The sequence below is a fragment of the Corapipo altera genome, unplaced genomic scaffold (assembly GCF_003945725.1).
Source record: "Corapipo altera isolate COAL_440 unplaced genomic scaffold, ASM394572v1 61, whole genome shotgun sequence".
In the NCBI taxonomy this organism is placed as follows: Eukaryota; Metazoa; Chordata; class Aves; order Passeriformes; family Pipridae; genus Corapipo; species Corapipo altera.
Window position 1 is genome coordinate 6914242 of NW_020884910.1, and position 21683 is coordinate 6935924.

The 21683-nt window shown below is 45.9% G+C and overlaps 2 protein-coding genes across 3 annotated transcripts in view; both read left to right on the forward strand.

Moving 5' to 3' along the window:
* CASR (calcium sensing receptor) overlaps positions 1-14192 on the forward strand; it is a 74448-nt gene extending 60256 nt beyond the window's left edge. The window contains exons 5-7 of the mRNA XM_027653489.1: positions 4331-4561; positions 8095-8218; positions 10933-14192. Of these exons, the coding sequence (XP_027509290.1) occupies positions 4331-4561; positions 8095-8218; positions 10933-12383 (1806 nt within the window). The 3' untranslated portion in view covers positions 12384-14192. The remainder of the gene's footprint in view (positions 1-4330; positions 4562-8094; positions 8219-10932) is intronic.
* On the forward strand, positions 4275-21670 carry LOC113951912 (cystatin-B-like). Of its 2 annotated transcripts, XM_027653497.1 has the most exons (4): positions 4275-4280; positions 16425-16534; positions 20378-20479; positions 20878-21670. In XM_027653497.1, exons 2-4 carry the CDS (start codon positions 16469-16471, stop codon positions 21004-21006), a joined length of 297 nt encoding a protein of 98 aa, XP_027509298.1. In that variant the 5' UTR covers positions 4275-4280; positions 16425-16468; the 3' UTR covers positions 21007-21670. The 2 variants fall into 2 exon arrangements, with proteins under 2 accessions (XP_027509298.1, XP_027509299.1); XM_027653498.1 differs by lacking the exon at positions 4275-4280 and having other exon boundaries at positions 16414-16534.
* The last annotated feature ends 13 nt before the right edge of the window (positions 21671-21683 follow it).

Genomic DNA, 21683 nt, shown 5'->3' on the forward strand with positions numbered 1-21683 from the left:
GTTCGCACAAAACACAAAATGTGCAACACTGTAGAAGAAAAATTCACCCAAAAGTTATTGAGTACAAAGATGTCTGGCCAAGAAAGTCACTGAGCTGCAAAATGTGTGAGAGTGTTCAGCAGAAGTTCCCTTCTGCTCCTGTGTAGGCATTTGCTGTTGGCTACAGTCAGAAACAGGTAGATATGCTGCCAGCCTGACTAATACAACTGTATTTATGTTCTGGTTTTATGATCATCCTAAAAGAGTGGAAACTATGTGACACAAAACATGTAGCCTGGATAAAGCATGGGATGCTACAAGGCTGGGAATGACCTAAGCAGAAATAATGGGAGAGTGAGATAGAGGGCAGCTTGCAAGTCCTTTCTGATAATAGGTGTTTTAATTAGAAGGCATTGCAATTCAACATGAAGCCTGTGACAAAGGGGAAAAAAAGAATGAAAAATTACAGAAGGAGACATCTGAAGACAGCAGCTTGCATTCCCCACAGGCTTCCACCAGCTGCTGGCAGTGTATCCAAGCCACCAAGGTCAACACTTCTTTGATAAACTCTTGGTTCCAGGATGTGATACACTTACCCCTGACACATTCACTTACCCTGGCTGAAGCAGGGTCTTTTAAGTCTTTATGGATTGAGTTCTGGTTATTTGTGTTTCTATGTTTAGTTACAAAACACAGTGACATATTTTTGATTGTAAAGCCTTCAGCTAATCTTTGATAGAGTGGTGACTACAAAATAGTGCTGTAGTTATTCAGAGTCTACAGCTTCCTCTTTCAAAGTTTAGTGCTTATATGTTCCTTGTCTGTTTAAACCATATTTTTACCCTGTAGAGAGCAGAACTTGTGCAATATACAGATATCATCCTGAGATTTTCTTGCTGTCTAAAAGAGGAACATATTCTGGTAGTTGTTCTGTTACCATTTCATAAACTGACCTTCAGAAATTTTGACTTGAAAGCAAACTTTGGTATTTGCAGGCTTTGTTACTTCTGTTGTTCCTGTTGCCCCTCCATTTGGGATTTTAATCAGAGCATGTGTCTTTTCTGCATGAACTGATACACCTGGGCTCTCCTGCTCCCCAGCTACAGCTGCAGAACTGAAGCTGCTATACTGTGCCTGGGGAAAGACAACACTGTTAATTGTAGATCAGTGCTTTTAAATGAATATTAACTGTCAGATACACATATCAGGTCATCCATGAGATGGTTTATAACCTGAATCCTCAGATGTTGTGTGTGTGTGTGTGTGTGTGTGTGTGACCAAGGGAAACATCCTGATAAACTAATCCTAATGACAGGAGGTAAGGCAAGGGAACAGACTAACTGAGATTAATATTATACAATTAAATAAACAAACAAATGCATCCAGGGAATCCAGAAGTTTCTCCAACATTCATCCTGCTGACCCTAAGACCAGCGAGCATCCTGCTGCTGCAGCTGGCCAAGAGAGGCAGGACTTGAACAGAAGAATCTTCAATAAGGTTTTTGCAAGATGGTCTCCTCATGTGTAGCAACAAAAGAAGGGAAAGATCTGCACATCCTTCCTGTCTGTACAGGTAGCAGTCAATCCAGCAGTGATATCCAGTCCAGATATCCTGGTGGCGCCCAGCAGGGTGCTACAGTGCTGCGTGAGAGTGCAATGCTGAGTTGGAGAGAGGAGAAACACGGCATTCCGCTCAATGTAATGACCCAACTGACAGCTACAGCTGTCACCTTGTGGAAGGTGCTAGGAATGCAGCTTCCCTGCTTGGTACCTACACTGCTGACGGACAGGGTTCCTGATGACATGTCCAAGATTGCAGCCCCAGTGCAGGTGAGGCCAAAGTGAGATGATGCAGTACAAAACAGCACTGTGGATCTGCAAACTCTGTCACCCACTCTGACCTCAGAGCTGCCTCTGCTCTGTTCTCACTGTTCCCTGATGGAGCTGGGCAAGTAGCATCTTCCTGGGTACCCCTCTGGGATGAGGAGGATGAGAAGGGAGCAGTGTCCTGTTTCCTTCCCCAGAGCAGGCAGTGCCCCTGCTCTTCAAAGCAAGGTGCCAGTACAGAGCACATTCTTTTGCTCTGTCCATCAGAGGGACAGGTCCTGGCTCTTCAGTGAGATCATTCCAGCTGCACTTACAGGTGAGCTGGTCTGCAGAGAAGGACCACTGGGAATAAGAAGACAGAAAAAATACTACCTTCACTGTCTCTCCTGTTATTCAAAGACTGAATGCTGTGGCAATATTTTGATATCCCTCCATCAACATCACACAAGCTGAAAAGGTATTGCCAGCCACATCCTGTGTAATACTACCATGATATTTTCCAGACTCTCTCAGGCTGGTATTGATATAGGCAATTAGAGGAGGGTATCTCTGTAGCTCTGGGAATTTTAGCTTGAGATAAGAGGATCCCAAAAGGAAACAGAGAAAAATGAGACAATTTAGCAAAACTGACAGGAATTAATGAAGTGATTCAGTTCCCCCATCCCTGTGTTTCCAGGTGAAAAGGATTCATCAAATGGTATTATCTGTTCTATGTCTGTGCAGTGAAGAGGGCTCTGCATGCCCAGACAAATTGATTTAATTTTGTTTTTTTCTTATATTTTGCCTTCCAGAATTGTAAGTTTGGGCATTTGCAGATGAAAGAGAGTGGAGTGGGTTTATAATCTGTTACAGTCAGTAGAACCACAGCAGCAACTACGCCGCAGTGGTCTAGAAGTAGCTGAGAGCCAAGTGCCCTCAGAATCACCTCATCTTTCTATAGATCAGCTCTACAGAGAAAATAGCAGAGAACATCCACAAAATGAGGGGGGCTGTGGGTAGAAATCTGATAAGTGTACAAAGCAGCAACTAACTTTTGAAGAAAAATATTATGTGGATGAATTGTATCACAGTTGCCAGCACAGGCTTTCTTTCACACTACAGTTTCTTAGGTTTACCTGTCAGGTTATCTAGATCCTGAATTTTGCAACTGCAGTTGTCCCTGGGATTAAGTGATTTTGTCCACACCATATTGGTTGACAGCCTGCTGAACGTGATCCAGCAGTGTGCCCATGTGGCCAAGAAGGCCAATGGCATCCTGGTCTGTATCAGCAATAGTGTGGCTGGCAGGACCAGGGAATGATTGCACTCAGCCCCAATGAAGCCACACCTTGAATCCTGTGTTCACTTTTGGACTCCTCACTAAAAGAAAGACACTGAGGTGTTGGAGCAAGTCCAGAGAAGGGCAATGGAGCTGGAGAAGAGTCTGGAACGAAACACAAGTCTTATGAGGCACAGCTGAGGGAGCTGGGGGTGTTTAGCCTGAAGAAAAGGAGGCTCAGGGAGACCTTAACGCTCTCTACAACTGAATGAAAGGATGTTGTGGTGAGAAGGGGGTTGGGCTTTTCTCCCAGGTAACAAGTAACAGGATGACAGTAAATGGCCTCAAGCTGTGCTAGGGAGGTTTAGCTTGAATATTAGGAAAAGTTTCTTCACTGAAAGGGTGGTCAGGCATTGGAATAAGGTGTCCAGGGAAGTGGTGAAATCGCCATCCCTTGGAAGAGTTCCAAAACTGTGTGGATGTGGCACTTGCGTATATGGTTTAGTGGTGAACAGAGCAGTTCTGTGTTAACAGTTGAACTTGATGATTTTAGTGGTATTTTCCAACCGTAACAATTCTATGATTCTATATGACAGTTTAAGGCACGAGGTTAAAATTACAGGAGTGTACTCCTGGGGACAGGCAGAGTGTGATTACATGAAATTACACAACCAGGAGACAGGAGCCAAAAAAAAAAGTGGTATGAATTCTCCAGGACTGTCATGTGGAGAATGAGCTTGATTTGTTGTTTTTTTACTGAAGTGCATTTGGCTTGAGGTTTTTCAATCAAAAGTCAGGTTTGAGTTGTTTCTCAAGCATTCCCGTTTCTGAGTGATTGATCATTCAGAGACAAGAGATGTCAAGTGGGAGTATTTATGCAGAGTGTTTGCAAGAGCAGAGTGAGAGGGATGCATGGGTGACTGAAACACATCAGAGGCTGCTGGCGCTTCTCTGACCCTCACAAAAAGCTATGGGCTTGCAGAGGTGGCTCAAAGGGACTGAAGAAGAATGATAAATGGATGTTACAGATGGGTTGATGACCTCCATGAGGGTCATGATACCTTATGTTGTCTACACGGTTTGTACAGGCTCTCTGTGTGCAGGTGATATCCATGAAGGAAAGCCTCCTACTGCTGTGATTAAATGATTCCTAAGAGATTAAGGACTGTAGTAAAGCAATTCTTCCCATTTCTGTCCCCCCCAGCAGATGTGTGCTGTGGTAGGTTGAAACACACAGGCGTTCAGTGTCTCTCTGTTTCTCTCTAGGTTCTCAAGCATCTGCGACACTTAAATTTCACCAATAACATGGGGGAGCAAGTGGATTTTGATGAGTTTGGGGACCTGGTAGGAAATTACTCAATAATCAATTGGCACCTCTCTCCTGAGGATGGCTCAGTCGTCTTTGAAGAGGTTGGGCACTACAACGTTTATGCCAAGAAAGGGGAGAGGCTCTTTATCAATGAAAACAAGATCCTGTGGGGTGGATTCTCTAAGGAGGTAAGTGCTTAAATCCTCCCAGCAATGCTTCCTAAGTTTCCACAAGCTGAAATTTGAACTAACCCTGCACACTCCTCATATTATGGCTCCATGTCTCATTAAAAGATCTGTTCATCTTATTGTATACATGGGCTCTGCTGTAGTCTTTTACATCCTTGTTAATATACTTCTGGAAATAATGGGCAGCTGTTCCTCCCTTCCTGTACATTTTAGAGCCTGACTATTAATGATTTAAATAATGTCTTTTTTTCCTGGCCCAAATAGATAGAATGGAATTTTGCAGCGCCGTTTCAACAGAAATTATTACCCCAGTCTGGTTGTTGACTAAGCCAAGTTTTCCTGAGCTTAGTAGTTTTATTGCTGAAAACAGTCATCTCTTTCACTCCCAGTATCTCTTCTTGTTCCTGCATACATTCATAACTCTTTCTGCTGGCTTCACCCACCAAATCACAGAGCCTTCCCCACACCCTTGCCTTGCAAACCAAACAGAGCAAGCCCTGTCAATTTGCTTGGGTTAACTTGGTGCTCAAATAGTGGGAGACACCAGCACCTGCTGCCTTTTTTTGCAATCTACCTGAAGGTGCTTCTGCAGTCTCAGAAAAAGAGATCTCAGGATGTAGTGATTGATTTTAGTCAGGGCTTAATCCTTCTCCACTTTCTTGCATATGTTAGATATTTTCAGCATAACTATTGTCATTAGCAGCCAGGCTGTGTCTTACCCACATGATGGAAACATGGTACAGAGATCTCCAGACAAGAGCCAGGTGAGCTGCTGTCACAGCTGGCAGCAGCCCACTCCAGCCTAGGCAGAAACCCTGGCTCCCAGAGAGGATACTGAGCAGGTTTGTGGTGTTGGAGGGGACACAGAGAGTGGAGCATTAGCTCAGAAATGTCACTGACAGGCCCTGCTGCAATGTTTAGATGTGTTAAATCAGCACCTGATCAATGAACAAGGCAATTCACTTCCAGGTGATTATTCACATTGGCTGCTGGATCAGGTAAATGTTTCTGCATTTTAGCTACACTTCCCTAATACCCTTAACACCATCAGTTAAGCCTTACATTTACTCCAGGTACCCCAGCTTCACTCCTGGATCAAATCCATGAACTCTCAAGGAGGCATGGATTGAGCAGAGTGTAATATCACAGAAATCCTGAGATCAGGCTTTTCTAAGCCCAGCTGGAGTCTCTGAGCACAAACTATAAGTGGAATTTTAAACCCCTTGATATTCTAACCCCTCCTTCTGATTGTTGCAAATGGAACTTACACTTTTCCCAGCAGTTAGGATTTTATTGTTTTTTACTTAAACTGAGTAATTGTGTTCTCTTGGTTTAAATTTCTCCAAAAGTGCAATATTTATATTCATTATCTCTTGTGAACTGTTAAAAATTTGACAGGATGGTGCTGAGTGTAAGCCAGGGCAGGTAAATTTTGTGCATCAGAGGGGTTTGTGATTTCTATGTTTGCTGCAGCCTTTTTTTCAGTTTATAGAGTTTTAATTTCTCCCAGATGAAAGGCTCTGCTCAGAGGCAGTAGCCAGTATTGCACTCACTGAAGCTTCTGTGCCTCTTGTCATTCTCAAAAAAAAGATTAAATGTGGGTAATTTTAACACAGGAACTTCACCATTGGGCAGACTTGCAAAAGAACAGGTTGAAGAGTAGGTAAGATAGATAGATTCATTTTGGCAGAACTTGATAAAATTCCCCACAGAATACTTAAGAATGCAGCCAAAGCAATCACAAAAGTACTAGCAATTCATCTTTGAGAAACGTGGAGAATGGGTGATGTCTCAAAGGATTAGAGGAGAGTAATCGTAATACCTGTTTTTAAAGCAGATATAGGAGAGCTGAGGGAATTACACAATTGAGCTCAGCTTCGGTAACCTAAAAGACTTGATAAAAAAAATTAAACAGTTTATAAACACTTAGAGGATAATAAACTGATAAGAACAAGCCAACATGTATTTGTCAAGATAAAATCATGTCAAACCAATTTAATTTTCCTCCTTGCAAGCTCAATCAACTTAGTAGATAATGGGGAAGCAGTGCATGACTTCAGTCAGGCCTTTGATTCAGGCCTGTTCAAAATCACCACTGGCAGCCTAAAGAAAGACAGGCTAGACTGATGAAGTCCTCTTGATGGATGCACTACCTGCTGAAGTACTGTCTCAAGGAGTGGGTATACTGTATTAATAGCAATAGGCATTAACAACAAAGAGTGCTTCACAGGGGGAGCTGCAGGGATTTGCCCTGGATTTGTGTCTGCCCAATTAATGATGCAATCCTGATCAACAGCTTAGAAATAGCATTCCCAAACTGCGCTGCAGCTACACTTCAGAGAGATAGGCAACAGTGACTGCTCTCACCTGAGCCATGAAATGGTCATCTCCACCTAGGAGTGGCTGTTACTGAGGGCTTGCTTACCCTGTGACTGAGGTCAGTGCCTGTACACAAGCAATTTCCAAACTCCCTAAGTGCATCCACACAGGAGGTTCCTAGAGATCAGCAGGTTGACAGGATTTGGGTAAACCAACAGTAAACTTCCAAAAAGGTGAATGGAGGCTTCCACACAGAACAGCCCTTAGGCACGTACAGATCATGTTATTTTGCCAGCAGTGGAAATTGTGGGTTTTTAGTCCCCTGAGCTGAGAAAGCCATGTCCTATGTCAATTCTCTTTCCTTAATTTAGTTGGGAAAAGGTGAACTCAACCTCAGGTCATGCTTCTGTGTGAAAAATGCCCAAGCTTCCATTTATTATGCTGAACATCTTCTGTCAGTGTACTTTAGGCATGCAGGGAGTGTGCCCATGCAACCACTTGCTGCCAGGACATGACCATGCCCAGAGGGGTTCACATACAGCATAAGTGCACAGCCAGCAGGTGACAAGCTCATCATTTGCAGCAGCAGAAGTCTTTGGATCTGTATATAGCTGCTGATTTGCATCTTTAGATGCTCAGTTCTTAAAACAGGGTCTTTTTTTTTACTTTTCTTTCATATGAAAACTCCTCTTGTTTAGTTAATTTACCAGGGTATTTTTGTTTGTTTCTGGGTTCAGAGGGGTCTCCAGGAGAATAGGAGGAACTGGATTTCAAAAAACTGTTTTAATTTCCATAAATTATTAGCAGATAATATGTAATATGTGAAATTGGGGATCAGTAGTCAGAGTTCCTCATTTCCATCTAACTCAAATTCCCGTCTGTAGAGATCGGATGTCTTTTCTTTTAACAATCTAATGACTGTTTTCTGGTATGTATATCATGGTCACATACCAGTTTGCAATGCCCACAACACCATAGAGATTACAAAGATCTACTGATCTTCCCTATCATCCCTTGGTGTGTTCTCTCAGAGAAACCTCACTGCAGTGGATCAGGGAAGGACTATTGTGCGAAACATGTCTGTTTGGCAGGGGGAGAGGTGAGCACACCAGTCAAGCAATAACACCCTTGGAGGAAGCCTAAGATCTTGAGTAGAAAGGCTGCCTGTGGGGCATTGCCCCCCTTAACCCTCTTTGGGCTCTTTTTCCTTTCAGGTGCCTTTCTCTAACTGCAGCAGGGACTGCCTGCCAGGCACGAGGAAGGGAATTATTGAGGGAGAGCCCACCTGCTGCTTCGAGTGCGTGGACTGCCCAGACGGGGAGTACAGTGATGAAACAGGTAATACCCACAGAGCTGCTTTGGGGGTTGCAGAGGACAGTGTGAGCCCTCTGGGCATCACCCACAGTTGTGCTGAAATCGCTTCCCTGCAGGGCTGAGCTGGCGGTTGCCTTGCCAGGAGGCTTTGCAGAAAGTCTGGAGGAACTTCTGGCCAGCTTAGAGGAGTTGAGTCCAATGGTCCTCAGGTGCTATCTTCTGATAAGCCTGCTTGTACCTAATGTTCTGCATTGGGAAAATTAAGGCAGAGAACTTGAAAAACAACTTGCAAATAGGAAGCATCTCAGGCACAAGCCTTCAGCCACAAGTAAACTCCATTACACTGCTTTTGTTCTTCAAAAAACCTATAGGAAGGAGACATTCCCAAACCTGAACCTAGATTCTGTAGTTGTCTGTCTGCCTCCATCTTTGTCTTGTGTTGTCAGGGTTTTATTTCATGCTTTACAAAGAAATAAAATCCATTACATCCCTGACTTCACAAGCAGAGAGGAGTATTTCCCTTTATGGAGTCACCAGCCACAGCTTCTGTTGATCACAGCTGCGGACATCTCGTTGCTGGTTTCACTGGGAGCTTGGATCAAGCCACTCAGGTTCTGAAGTGGAGGGAAGAGGTAACCTCAGTTTTATAAATGGTTAAAAAATTTTGAATTTCCAACACCGTTAGTGCTCCCTCAGTGTTGGACATCCCCAGGGTAATGAAGACAAGTAAATTCTTTCAGAACAGTAGTCCCCTCCACACTGCAGAGCACTCATGATTTCCTCACACGTTCTGCTGTACACTGGTCCCAGCAAACACTGCAAAACTGAACAAATGTTCATTGAGAGAATATAATTTGTGTCCTATCAGACAGGAATGAAAACTTTTTAGCATGAACATATAGTACTACAGGATTCTTGGAAGTAGCACTTTCAGATTAAATAGAAGTAATTCTGGTCATGTGTAATAGGGGTATTCTTGTGTTTTTCCACATGGTTTTGGGAGCTAGCTCTGGTGAAATTTATGAGGCTGAGAGGGCGACTGCCTTCTGACTCCACAGTTTCCTGCTGCAATTTCAGCTGACAGTAATGGTCTTTCTTTCCTATGCTTGCCAGTTTTATAGGCATAGAGAACAGTTTTACAACCAGTCTCATCCAGCTGAGACAGCGATGCTACCAGAAGAAGCAATCTGCCCTCTCCCAGATGTTTGGTCCCACCGTTTCTCTGGGAGCAGTGCTGGTACTCCTGCAACCATAGAGCGAGTTAGATCAGGTCTCTGGTCTTTCTGAAAACAAACTCTTGGCAGGCTGTTTCCAGCTAGAAGGAGAAGCTGTATGCCCTCTAGAGCTCACACAAAGGAGGTGGCAGGAATGAGCAGCCTTAGGGGAGGAGAGAGATCTGGTTTACTCCCTTCAGTGGCAGCATGGTCGCTAAGCCACCACAAGACAGCAGTGAAAGCACATCTTTGGGATGTGTTGCTGATAGCTGCCCCTATTAGAGGGGTAGAGGCAGCTGAATTCCCCATTATGTGAAGTTCACTCTGCCCTGCCTGCAGTTTGCAATAGGCTTCCAGGATAAAAGGCACAGGCTGAATGGATGTAAATGAAATGACGTGCTGATGAGAGTTTGTGACTGAGCTTTTGCATCTAGTGCCAGCTTTTCACATGAACAGCTTAGGTGAGGCAGAGAGTCCTTAGGAAAGCAGTATCATATCAGGTCATGGATGCTCCCTCCAACCATGCCTTAAGAATAAGAGTGCTTGAAAACCTCTGCGCTCATTAGCTGGGCATTTCTGACTTTCTCATTAGCATTAATCTCTGCTCTGGAAGCTGTGGTCAGAGTCTGTGTCTGTTCAGGTGGAAAGCTCAGAGAGAGGTTGCTGCTAAAAGGAGTTTCTGAATGTTTGTTCTCAGAACTCAGTGCAGCCCCTTGCTATCGTGCTGGGATCCCAAAGGAGGAGGTAAGTTGAGACCTCCAGCTCTCTGCTCTCAACCCCCTTCCACACGATCAAAGGAGTCATGACCCTCCCTGCTGCAGCACAAGAACAATTTGGGTCAAAAAAAAAGAGCAGAAGCAGCAGGTCCTTGCCTTTTGATCATACCAACCATTGGCACTTTCTAGGACACTTTCTAGGTGTGGGGAGAGCGATATGATTAAGACACATCTTCCCCTGATATTCCAACGTGAAATGAGAGTGTGCTGGGAATCAAGGTCATTGCCTGCCTTCAGGGAAGAGCAGTTTAAACACTAAGACTTGCCTCTGGGGAATATGAAATAGGTTCTCAAAGCATTTAAGGAGGCAAGCACGTTTTTAATTTTCTCTGTGATAGAGAAAGGCAGGATGTTTGAATGATGATAAAACTGTGAGAGGTATGAAGACGGACAGAAGTAGATGATAAGAATGAAGGAACAAGGAAGAGGGAGGAACAGAGCCTGTGTAACACCTGATAGCAATCGAAGTTTGCAAAGTTTTGCCAGGAAATAGATTACAAAAGCATGAGTGCAGGGGCAGGACTTTTTTTAAGCTGGAACTAAGCGTGCTTCTATAGCCCATGGGAGGTTGGTTGTTTCACTGTTAAGCACTCTAGACACCAACATAGGATCCTGGGGACCTGCAGCCATGAGTGGAAGACCTCATGTATTCAAGATGAAGGCCGGTGTGTAGCTGCCATATATGTCATCCCACATTTCAGCCTCTCATTCTGACAAACCTTTCCTCTTCTTGTTCGTTCTTTTCCAGATGCAAGTGCCTGTGACAAGTGCCCTGAGGATTACTGGTCCAATGAGAACCATACGTCCTGCATCCCTAAGCAGATAGAGTTTCTGGCCTGGACTGAGCCCTTTGGGATTGCTCTGACTCTCTTCGCTGTCCTGGGAATTTTCCTGACTTCTTTTGTCCTGGGAGTCTTCACCAAATTTCGCAACACACCCATTGTCAAAGCGACAAACCGGGAACTGTCCTACCTCCTCCTCTTTTCCTTGCTCTGCTGCTTCTCCAGCTCATTGTTCTTCATTGGTGAGCCCCAGAACTGGACTTGCCGTTTGCGACAGCCAGCTTTTGGCATCAGCTTTGTCCTCTGCATCTCTTGCATCCTGGTGAAAACCAACCGTGTCCTGCTCGTCTTCGAGGCAAAGATTCCCACGAGCCTCCACCGAAAGTGGTGGGGCCTCAACCTCCAGTTCCTCCTGGTCTTCTTGTGCACATTTGTGCAGATTGTCATCTGTGTGATTTGGCTCTACACAGCCCCACCATCCAGTTACCGAAACCATGAATTGGAGGATGAGATTATCTTCATCACCTGCCATGAAGGCTCCCTGATGGCCCTCGGTTTCCTCATTGGCTACACCTGCCTACTGGCAGCCATCTGTTTCTTCTTCGCCTTTAAGTCTCGAAAGCTGCCTGAGAATTTTAACGAGGCCAAGTTCATCACCTTCAGCATGCTGATATTCTTCATTGTGTGGATTTCCTTCATCCCTGCTTACGCCAGCACATACGGCAAGTTCGTCTCTGCTGTGGAGGTGATTGCGATACTGGCTGCCAGCTTTGGGCTCCTGGCCTGCATCTTCTTCAACAAAGTCTACATCATCCTCTTCAAGCCCTCCCGCAACACAATCGAGGAGGTGCGCTGCAGCACAGCTGCCCACGCTTTCAAAGTGGCTGCCAGGGCCACACTGAGACGGAGCAACGTGTCCCGCAAGCGCTCCAACAGCCTGGGGGGCTCCACCGGCTCCACCCCTTCCTCCTCCATCAGCAGCAAGAGCAACCATGAGGATCCTTTTCCTCTACCAGCCTCTGCCGAGAGGCAGCGCCAGCAGCAGCGTGGGTGCAAGCAAAAAGTCAGCTTCGGGAGTGGTACAGTCACCCTGTCACTGAGCTTCGAGGAGCCGCAGAAGAACGCCATGGCCAACAGGAATGCCAAGCGCAGGAACTCGCTGGAGGCTCAGAACAGCGACGACAGCCTGATGCGGCATCGGGCCCTGCTTCCCCTGCAGATCAACGAGCCCCTTGGCGCTGAGTCCAGCTTCCAGGCAGCTTCCAGCCCAGAGACCAGCTCGCAGGAGTCAGTGGCAGGAGACAACAAAGAAGAGGTACCAAGCCCTGAGGCAGAGCCTTCCCTGCAATCGGCTAACTCCCGAAATTTTATAGGCACTGGAGGTGGCTCTGTGACAGAGAACACGATACATTCCTAACAAAAGAAGATTGCGAAAAGCACACGAGCCCCCAAGAGGAACTTGCTCACCTCTTGCTTCTGAATGGGAAAGACAACAAAGACACACCCCTGTGACACAGCCCCACCACACCTTACTGTTAGCACCAGCAGGGTAACACATGTGCCTCCAGAGGAAGGACTGTGTCTGGGGTGCCTTGGACTGAATTTGCATTTGCTCTATTGAAACCAGGACATCTCAGAAGGACAAGTGAAGATCGCCTCTGGTGGGGCTTAAGCAGAAATCTGCATGCTGCCTTGCCTCCATAAGCTTTTCCTGCCAGACTGCAACTCAGCTGACTATGGGAGGCATTAGGCAATTCCACTATACCCTGCTTTTACATTTATGTATAATATTCCTCTTTCCCACTATGTATAATATTTCCTCTTTATCCAGTATATGTGATCTGTAACCATGTGCATCAGGACTCCCAGCTCTACAAAAGCAAGGTACACGGTTTCACTTCAGGAAAGCACAGTCATGGGGAAAATAAAAAAGCCCCCAACATCCTACATGCTGTGTACAGCCAAGGGTGTGAACATGTAAAGTATTTAATGTGACAGAGCGCCATGCTATTTATATTTAGTAATGTCCCAGTCTCTCCTTTCTGCCCAACAGGAAATATTGGACAATACTCTCCATAGACTCCATTGCACTAGACCAAGCTACTAGGTTCCTACTGGTTTCCTCCAGCTGGGGTACCTTTACCTCCAGCCTGCCTGCTTTGGTGGAGGGGGAGAACAGCTTGTAAATCCCCCCCAGCAACGTTGTGAGAGCACAATGAGATGTATCCATGATTGATTATGTTGCTAGTAGTTGTATGCTTAACAAAGAGTTGCTTCTGTACTACCCCACATGGCATACATGGCTAACCCTTTCACACCTTAGTCAGTGTTGTACTTTGCTGTATTAATCTGCCTCACACCTACACAGAGCATTGCACTAGTCCTGGCGGTACTGCTGGGCCTGATACAAAGCAAATGAAACAAGGAGAAATGGAGGAGTGAGGGATGGAGAAGAGGCCCCCAGAAGGGGTAGTATGATCGCCAGAATGGGTGAACATCTGAAGTGTGTGTGCTGGTAGATGACTGGATGAGGAAGACATACAAGCCTGGGCTCTGGGACATGCACCAAGACAAATGGACAAATTGCATATGTTTTGGCACCTACAGGCCATCTGCTAGGTTATTTCCCATCTTGAAGAGAGGGCATCTAGAACAAGAAGGGTGGACTGTACCTAAAGAAAAACAGTAAGGACTTCAGCAGAGAGCATAGCAGAACTTCATTACTCTTGTCCCACTCCCCTTAAAGCAAACATAAATGCTTCTGGTTTTGCAAGGCATGCCTGGTTTTTCTTGATCCATACTGAAGTAAGAGGGTCATTAGAAGAGACATTTGTTGCAGCCTGATGAGAGAAAAAGCACCCCTGGACAGCCTGGCAGGAGGGGCTAGGGTTACATTGCAGAATTTATTTCCCTCTTCCCATATTCCATGTGCAAGAACAAGCTTCTGGAAGTTGTCAGTACCCTCCCTCATCAAACATCAAGATAATCTAGACCACTATGGAAAGGTAGATGGGCCTGCAACTCAGTGTGAGCAGAGACAAAAGGACTGTGTGTGAATGTGTTGGGGAAAACATCACAATTCTCTTGTTACTGTTTTTGCTTGGTTGTTCTTTTGCCAGGGCAGGCAAATAAAACTTACAGGTGACATTACTGCATAAAACCTTTGTTTTGCCACCTCCACTTGTTGTTGATAAGGAAGGGGAGTTCTTAACTTAGGAAGACCAAAGTGCAAATCCAGAAAGCCCAAGTAGCACACTATTCAGACAAGTTATTTTAACCCTTTTGTTGATCTGTTACATCCCCCTTGGAGTGGGCTCACATTTTAATTACATCACGTAAGAACCAATCCAACTTTAATTGTAAGGCTTGCAAATTGCAATATTTGGTTAAATCTATGGCAGAGCTGGTTTAAAAAAAAAAAAGAGTGAATTTGAAAACACAAATTCTTGTAGCCAAAATTTTTGGAAACCACATTCTATCCCTGTACCCAGTGAGAGCTGAGAGCTGCTTCTAAAACCCAGGATCCTTCTCCAGGCTTGTGACTGTGGCCTCTAGTCTCAGTTTAGGGTATAGAGTTGAGCCTAAATGCATGAAAGTGGATGGGCACTAGATGGCAGAAAGGGCTAAAAAAAGTGCTTTGATTATGGCTCACACTTCCAAAAAGTTCTAGTAGCCAAGTAGTTTTAGTGCTAGTGGACCAAACCCAGCACAGCAGCCCTTGAAGTGAAGCTGACAGCACTGAAACATATAAGAGCTTAATGAATGAAATGAAAATGACACAGGATACAAACCAAAGATTATGCATGAATACACACATGAGAAACAGAAAGTCACCATGGGCTGCCCTGTTTGGAGAGCACTATTCACTAGCTATACACACAGTAGATAATATTGACATTTGGGTACTTTTCATTCTTTGTGTGTTTTTCATTCTTTACATTAACTTAAAAGGAATTTATACGCTGGCACACAATGAGTTTCCAACAGCTGCCATAATTTTTTAGCACTGACCAGCCAGGCTATATTTGCTGGGAAAGCCCCATCCCCACCCTCACTGCAGTCCTACCTAGAGCTCTAGGCCTCCATCTCCACACACTGCCCAAGAGCTGCTGCTGCAGCCGATGGCAGTGAAGCACACTCTGGGCACCAGGGAAGTTCAGTAAAAAAGGACCCCTTCAGGAAGGCAATTTGCAACCAGACCATTTCCCCATGCATGGAGAAGGGGATATGTTCTTATCTTGCCAAGTTCAGGAGGAACTGGTCAGACAGATGCCCAAAAGTCTGTTGGTGTGTCACACACTGATGAAGACAAGGTGGGGAACATCCTTCTGTTGAAAGGTCAATCCTGAGAATCTCCATTGGCATGTCCTGCCAGAAGATGCTACATGGATGGCTGCCCCGTCCCACCTACCATGGCTCAAAATCCCACTGGAAAGCATGCCCCAATGTGGTGTTTCCTGAACCATTTTTTAGTAAAGCAACAAGAGTGGATCATCTCTGTGGAGGGACTTCCATCAGCAAATTCAGCTGATGGGCTGGGAATCATCCCAGCAAAGAGCCTGATCCTGCATCCCCAGTCTCCTCACAAACTCGGCAGAGCTCTGCCTGCCCAAAGCCTCAGCAGAGCATTTATTTATAGGTGATACCAGGGGAAAGAAACCTTCTTGCCCATTCTGATTCATGCTTCTCACCATGTACTCCCTGTGAGTCCAGGAGCTCCATTCAGTTTCTAATATCTGTTGCCATTAAATTTAGGGTTATATTGACCAAATTTACAAAGGGATTCTGCAAAGTGGGAGAAGGAAGGTAGCTGTTTATTGTTGTTTTCCCAAGGAGTCTGGATGTTTAAACTGTAGGGACTGTAAAGACTGTTAAGACCTGAACATTCAGCCTGAAATCTCCCCAGGGGATTTCTCAGAACTGGATAGTTCACCACCGCCTCGGTTTGCTGGCTGAGGAACGGCAAAATCAGCCTGGGAGAGGGAACAATGAGCATGGTGAGCGAGGGAGTCCTGAAGATGGAACTTTCCACGCGGCTCCCGAGAATATGCCGCTGCTGGAAAAGGTGACACACAGGAAAGGGAAAACGCATCAGCTGACGGCAGCCCTGTCCTCACGCAGGACTGTCACAGGGGCGCCGCCCGGTGAGGACAGGCTGCCTCCCTTCCGTCAAAGGAGCGGAATAAATTCTGCCGGCAGCTTTTATTGCAGTTGCTGCCTTTAGCTGTTTTTCTCTTTAATGGGCTGGCGGGCCGCAATCCCCGCGCCGAGCCCGGGGAGCGCCGGTCCCGCCGGGCTGCGCTGAACCGCCCCGGCCTGGGCGCTGCCGGGGCGGGGCTGGGCCTCCTACCCACCACCCACCACCGCCTCGCCCCGCGGAGCCCCGGCCGCGGGTTCGAGCCCCGGCACCGCCCCCGGGCCCGCCCCCGGCACCGTCCCGGCGGCAGCTGCGGCCCAGCCCGCGGTGGAGGATCGGGGCGGCAGCAGCGGAGCGGTGCCACCATGTTGTGCGGGGGTGTCTCGGCGGTCAGTCCCGCCACCGACGAGACGCAGCAGATCGTGCAGGAGGTGAGCGGCCGGGGCGAGCCCCGGGAGGGACCCGCGGGCCCGGGAGAGGGGGGTCCCGTCCCGGTGCAGGGTCTGTCGGGGGGCCGGGGGTGTGCTCGGACATCGCTCTGCGCGGGGACACCGCCGGCAATCCCCCCCAGTGTAAAAGCCGTAGGGAATTGGGAATGCACGGAGCAATCTCCGGCTCCCGGAACCCTCCCTGCTCCCTTCTGGCCTGGCGTGGCTCGGTTGACTCCAGAGGAACTGTGGGCAGCGCGGAGTGCGCAGGGAGGGCCGGGATGCTGCCGGCTCCGGCCCTGGAGGTGCGGGAGGTGGGCTGCGGCCACCGGGAAACCCAAAATGTGCCCTGTCCTGAGCTCGAGGAAGGAGCTGACATGGTTCTTGCAAAGTCTAAACCTTGTGCTTACGTTTGGTTTTTGTTTTGTGTTTGGTGTTTTGTTTGGGGTTTTTTTTAGTTTAGTTTAGGGTTTGGGTTTTTTTTTTTGGGGGGGGGGAGTTGCTTGGTTGGGTTTTTTTTTTGTTTTGGGTTTGTTTGGAGTTTTTTTGAGGGCGTGGGGAGAATCGGGAAATAAGCAAGAAAACTTACTCGCTGCTTCTGCTAATCCCCAACACAGAATTCAGCTCCAAGCACTGCCAGCTCCAAATCCTGATGCTCTATTACTTACAGTAACTTAATTTACTGCTCATGTGTTAATGGAGCACATACTTTTACTCTAAAAATGCCAGTGTACAGCTAAGTTTCATGGTCCAGTTTCTGTAATGGATGGCATGTGGCCATCTAGTAAGGAAAGATGAAGGGCAAGCTCCATCTTATTATGCTCCTTGTCAATGTCCTGGGTTTGCTCCCCAGGCTGTAGCAGTTCCCAAACACCTACAGAGCATCCAAAGGCACAGCAGTCATTGAAACTATCATTTAACTTGTACAGTCTAATGATTATGTGTTATAAAAAAAGAGACAGTTTGCAGTAGTAAGTACATTATTGAGAATTGATGAGAGAGTCACACTTAATGCTTTTACTTGAAAAGGTCTACATATCATGTTAAAGTTTATGCAAATATGCAATTAATGTTGCACGTGGTCTTAAAACTAGTTTTGAAATTCTGACTGTCTGGCAGACTGCAGTGGTTTGATAATCCAGAAATAAAGAGTGTGAAGATAAACCCCTCTTGGATTCAGAAGTGGACAGAATTAACAAAAAATTTGGCATTTTCATTTAAATCATATAAATACTTCAGAGTTTGTCCAACTTGTTTTGACTGCCAGTTTAAATTATTTAATGAAATACAAGTGGAAAGACCGAAAACTGAAACTTGCTAACACAGTCATATCCTCATCTGGACAGACTGTGGAGAAAACATTAGTTTTGTTTAATCTAGGTAGACTTCTTAAATCGTTTTGTTTGTTTAAAGTCAAATCCTTGTGGAGATTTATTAGAGCCTGCCAGTTCGCTTGCCATAAAAATACTTCCTCTTCCTGCTTTTCCAGTTCTTGCCTTCATTGCACTGTTTTGTAAGAATCCTTGTGATGACTGAATGCCGTTCAGTTTTGTGACCCTGGCAAGTACTGCTGCTCGCCCAGAGCAGGTATAGTGTGGCACAGAACAGGACAGTTTCCTTCAGCAGTGTCTGGCTTAGGAGTCTCATAGGAACTGCCTCTCCACATCAAGGATTTCCACCCAGGCCTGTTCAGCCTTTGGCTTCTCACTGGTAACTGTGGCTGAGGTTCTTCAAGGTGATTTAGAACCATCTGCTTTTTAGTAGCTGTGCTAAGCAAACCGGCTGTGCAGAGCAGTGAAGAGCCTTCATGGCCTGATAATTTTCAGTCCTATGATTGAATCACAGATTATTTGGGTGGGAAGGGACTGCATCTGCTGCCTGAGCACAGGGTGAGCAGCCCCAGGCTGCTCTGAGCTTTGTCCAGTCAGGTCTTGAAAACCTCCAAAGATGAAAATGCCACAGCTTCTCTGGTCACTCCTGCTGTACTGCAGGAGTGTCCTCAGGGGAGAAGTTTTTCCTTATATCCAGTCTGAACCTCCAGTTTCAATTTTATGACCGTTGTGTCTCATTCTTCTGCCATCTCTCCTCCGTAAAGAGCCTGACTTCTTACAGGTACTGGAAAGTTTACCTTAAAGCCTTCTCTTCCCCAGGCTGAGCAAGCTCGTTTTCTTCCTCTCCTCACAGCATGAGTGCTCCAGCCATCTGAGCTCATGGAATGCTCCGCTGAGCTCACTACAGTTTATTGACATATTTCTTGTGTTGGAGACCCAAAACTGGACACATTATTCCAGATGTTCTCTAAAAGTGCCAAGGAAAGGGCACTTTTCTGGTTGGGCTCCTGGCTGATGCTCAGTAGTATGCTCTTACCTTTGTTACCACCACGACACAGTGCTGGCTTGTGTCCCCCAGGACCCCCATATCCACACTGAGATCATGAACTGCCAAGGTGAGCTGATACCAGCCCTTTTGGAGAGTATTTGCGTCTGGAATCTCCCTCTCCATACTGAATCAGAGTGCTCATTTGTCACATGCTGTGGTGAGTCACTGCCACTATAACACCCTGACAAGCTGGCAGCTGCATGTGACTCTGAGCTGCCTGCATTCATGGAGCCCAGTGTTCAGCTTGCTGGTGGAAGTACAAAATGTGCTGAGCTGGGGCAATTTTGAGACCTCAGAGACCAACCTTGCACAATGCCTAGGGTTGTTAAAGGAGCACGAGACAGGATAAGGTCAGTGGGATACTTATATCCACCCTGCTGCTTAAAATTTGTAAAAGTAGATCTAGTGATGAAAACTGAAACCACTTGCTCCACCCTGTGACTCAGGGGAAGGGGAGGAAGTAGGACTGCCCAATGCTTTCTGGGGCTGTGCCCCTCATTGCATCTTAGCTTTGAATTCCATATGGCAAAAAAACAACTAGAAAAGTGTCCAAACATCATCATCTTGCTATCTTCCTGTTCATAGCCTGGAAGAAGCTTAGAGATATGGCCTCTGAGATAAGATGAAAATTATGTTCACAGCTCCCGGGGACAGGATGGTCACTGGAATGGCACCAGACTTTGGTCCTGTGCCTTCAGGGTGCTGGAGAGGTGGGAGAGCATACCATGTTGCAGGAATTGTTTCTGTTCCTACTTCACCTAGAGCACTGGAGCAGTGGCAAGTTGGCACTTGTTTTTCTCCAGAGAAGCAGGTGGGTGGGATTCATGCAGGAAAGCAGATGCATTTATTCCCCTTGAATTTAGGAAGAGGAGGTACAGGATATAGCTAGAAAATCTGCTTGCTGCTGGTACTGTTGCACTGGGAGTGGAGGGAAAACTACACAATGAGGCCATGCAGGAGGTATGGCTTGGGTAGAACTGCACTTGCAGCAAGCACTCCAGGACAACTCATCTTGCCCTGGTAAGCAAAGGCTGAAATTTCTTTCCTGGCCAAGAATTTACCATATAGCCATGATATTCTAGACAGCTGAGCATGGGAGAGAAGAGCTGCAATTCACAGGAGTTCATGCCTCCCTCTAGGGTATTCAACAAGTCATTCTGACTTCTTGAGCACTGATTTGCATTTTGAAAACATTATAGACTCCAGCAGACATTGGAAGAATTGTCAAATAAGTGTTGTGCAGACTTGGTGTCAGTCTGTGGCAACTGACTCACACCACACTCAGCTTTGCCACCTCCCTAGATTACTGGTCCTGCTCTAACCCAAAACTTAACGTGATGCATTTTGATATTTTAATAATGTGGGAAAGCAGGAACTCCTGGGAATTCAGCAGCAGTGACCTGTAGGCCTAAAGTCCTAAATACTTGAATCTTGCATCAGTCTTAAATAACCTATTGTTTTCTTAAGGTGAAATCTCAGCTAGAAGAAAAAGAAGGGAAAACCTTTGATGTCTTCACTGCAGTGGAGTTTAAAACTCAGGTGGTTGCTGGAATAAACTACTTCATCAAGGTAGAGGGCACTGGGACTTTTTTTTTTAATCAATGTGTTTAATCTTTGGAATGGTGGGATTTTTCCATTACTTGACTAGGGAAGAATGCTTACAATTTGGCCTTGATAAGAAATTGTGCATTAAAAAAAAAAAAAAATAAATCCACCTCTCAGCCCCTTTCCCTGACTGTGTGAAATAGAGAAATATTCTTACTTTCATTTTCATGGGAGGATTAGGTGATATTTCCACAAAAATCATGGCTCCCAGTCTGGTTTAAAACAAGACCACACCTTCTGAGGCGATGGTTTTCCTTACTGCCTATCTGCTTCCCAATCCTCAAAACACACCAGTCTACACCATCCCTCCTGCTGAAGGCTGTTCTCACTCCACGGATCTCACTGGGTTTCGTGCTTTGCAGGTCCATGTTGGCAATGATGAGTTCATGCACCTGCGGGTGTTCAAGAGCCTTCCCCAGGAGAACAAGCCGCTGAGCCTCCACAGTTACCAGAGCAGCAAGACGAAGCACGATGAACTGGCTTATTTCTAGCAAGCTTATCTTGTCCGTTTTCCTAATGGTTTCTTACGTGCATTTTCTATAGGCTGAGAAATGTTGATTCCTGTGCCAACAAAGGAGGGAAAAAGGTGTCTTTTTTTAACGTAATGGTGGGAAAAAATTATTTCTTTCTGTCATTCCTTTCCTGTGCAGTCTCTAAATTTGAGAGTCATACAGCTGTCCTATTACCTGCAGTAATGCAAACACAACTTTAGTTGCAACTTAACTTGGACTTCAGTCCTGTTTGTGGGCTTCCTTGGTCTGGAAATCAGAAGGGGAGTGACACTAGTACTTGTGTATTTGTAGCAAGAAGCAAGAGGAAAGCCTGTCTTTTCTGTGCTGTTTTGCAACTGTGAATACATGTGTAGCTTTCAACTGTACTATGTATTTTATTGGCAAAGACATGAAGAGAGACTTGAGCTGAAACCATTTTGCAGGGAAGGGATAGAGGGTCACAGTACTTTGAAACAAACATTCACTTGGTAATCATGTTCATCCTCTTGCAGCAGTAGCCTGTAATGTCCCTTAGAGGGTGAGTAAGTATAAAAAACCAAACCAGCTTGCTTATGTTCTCAGTCGTATGGAAAAGTCCTGAAAAGGAACTTATGCTGGCCAAGCATTCCTGTATTAATAACAATAAATATTTCTTTTGACTTGACTGGTGCTTCAGT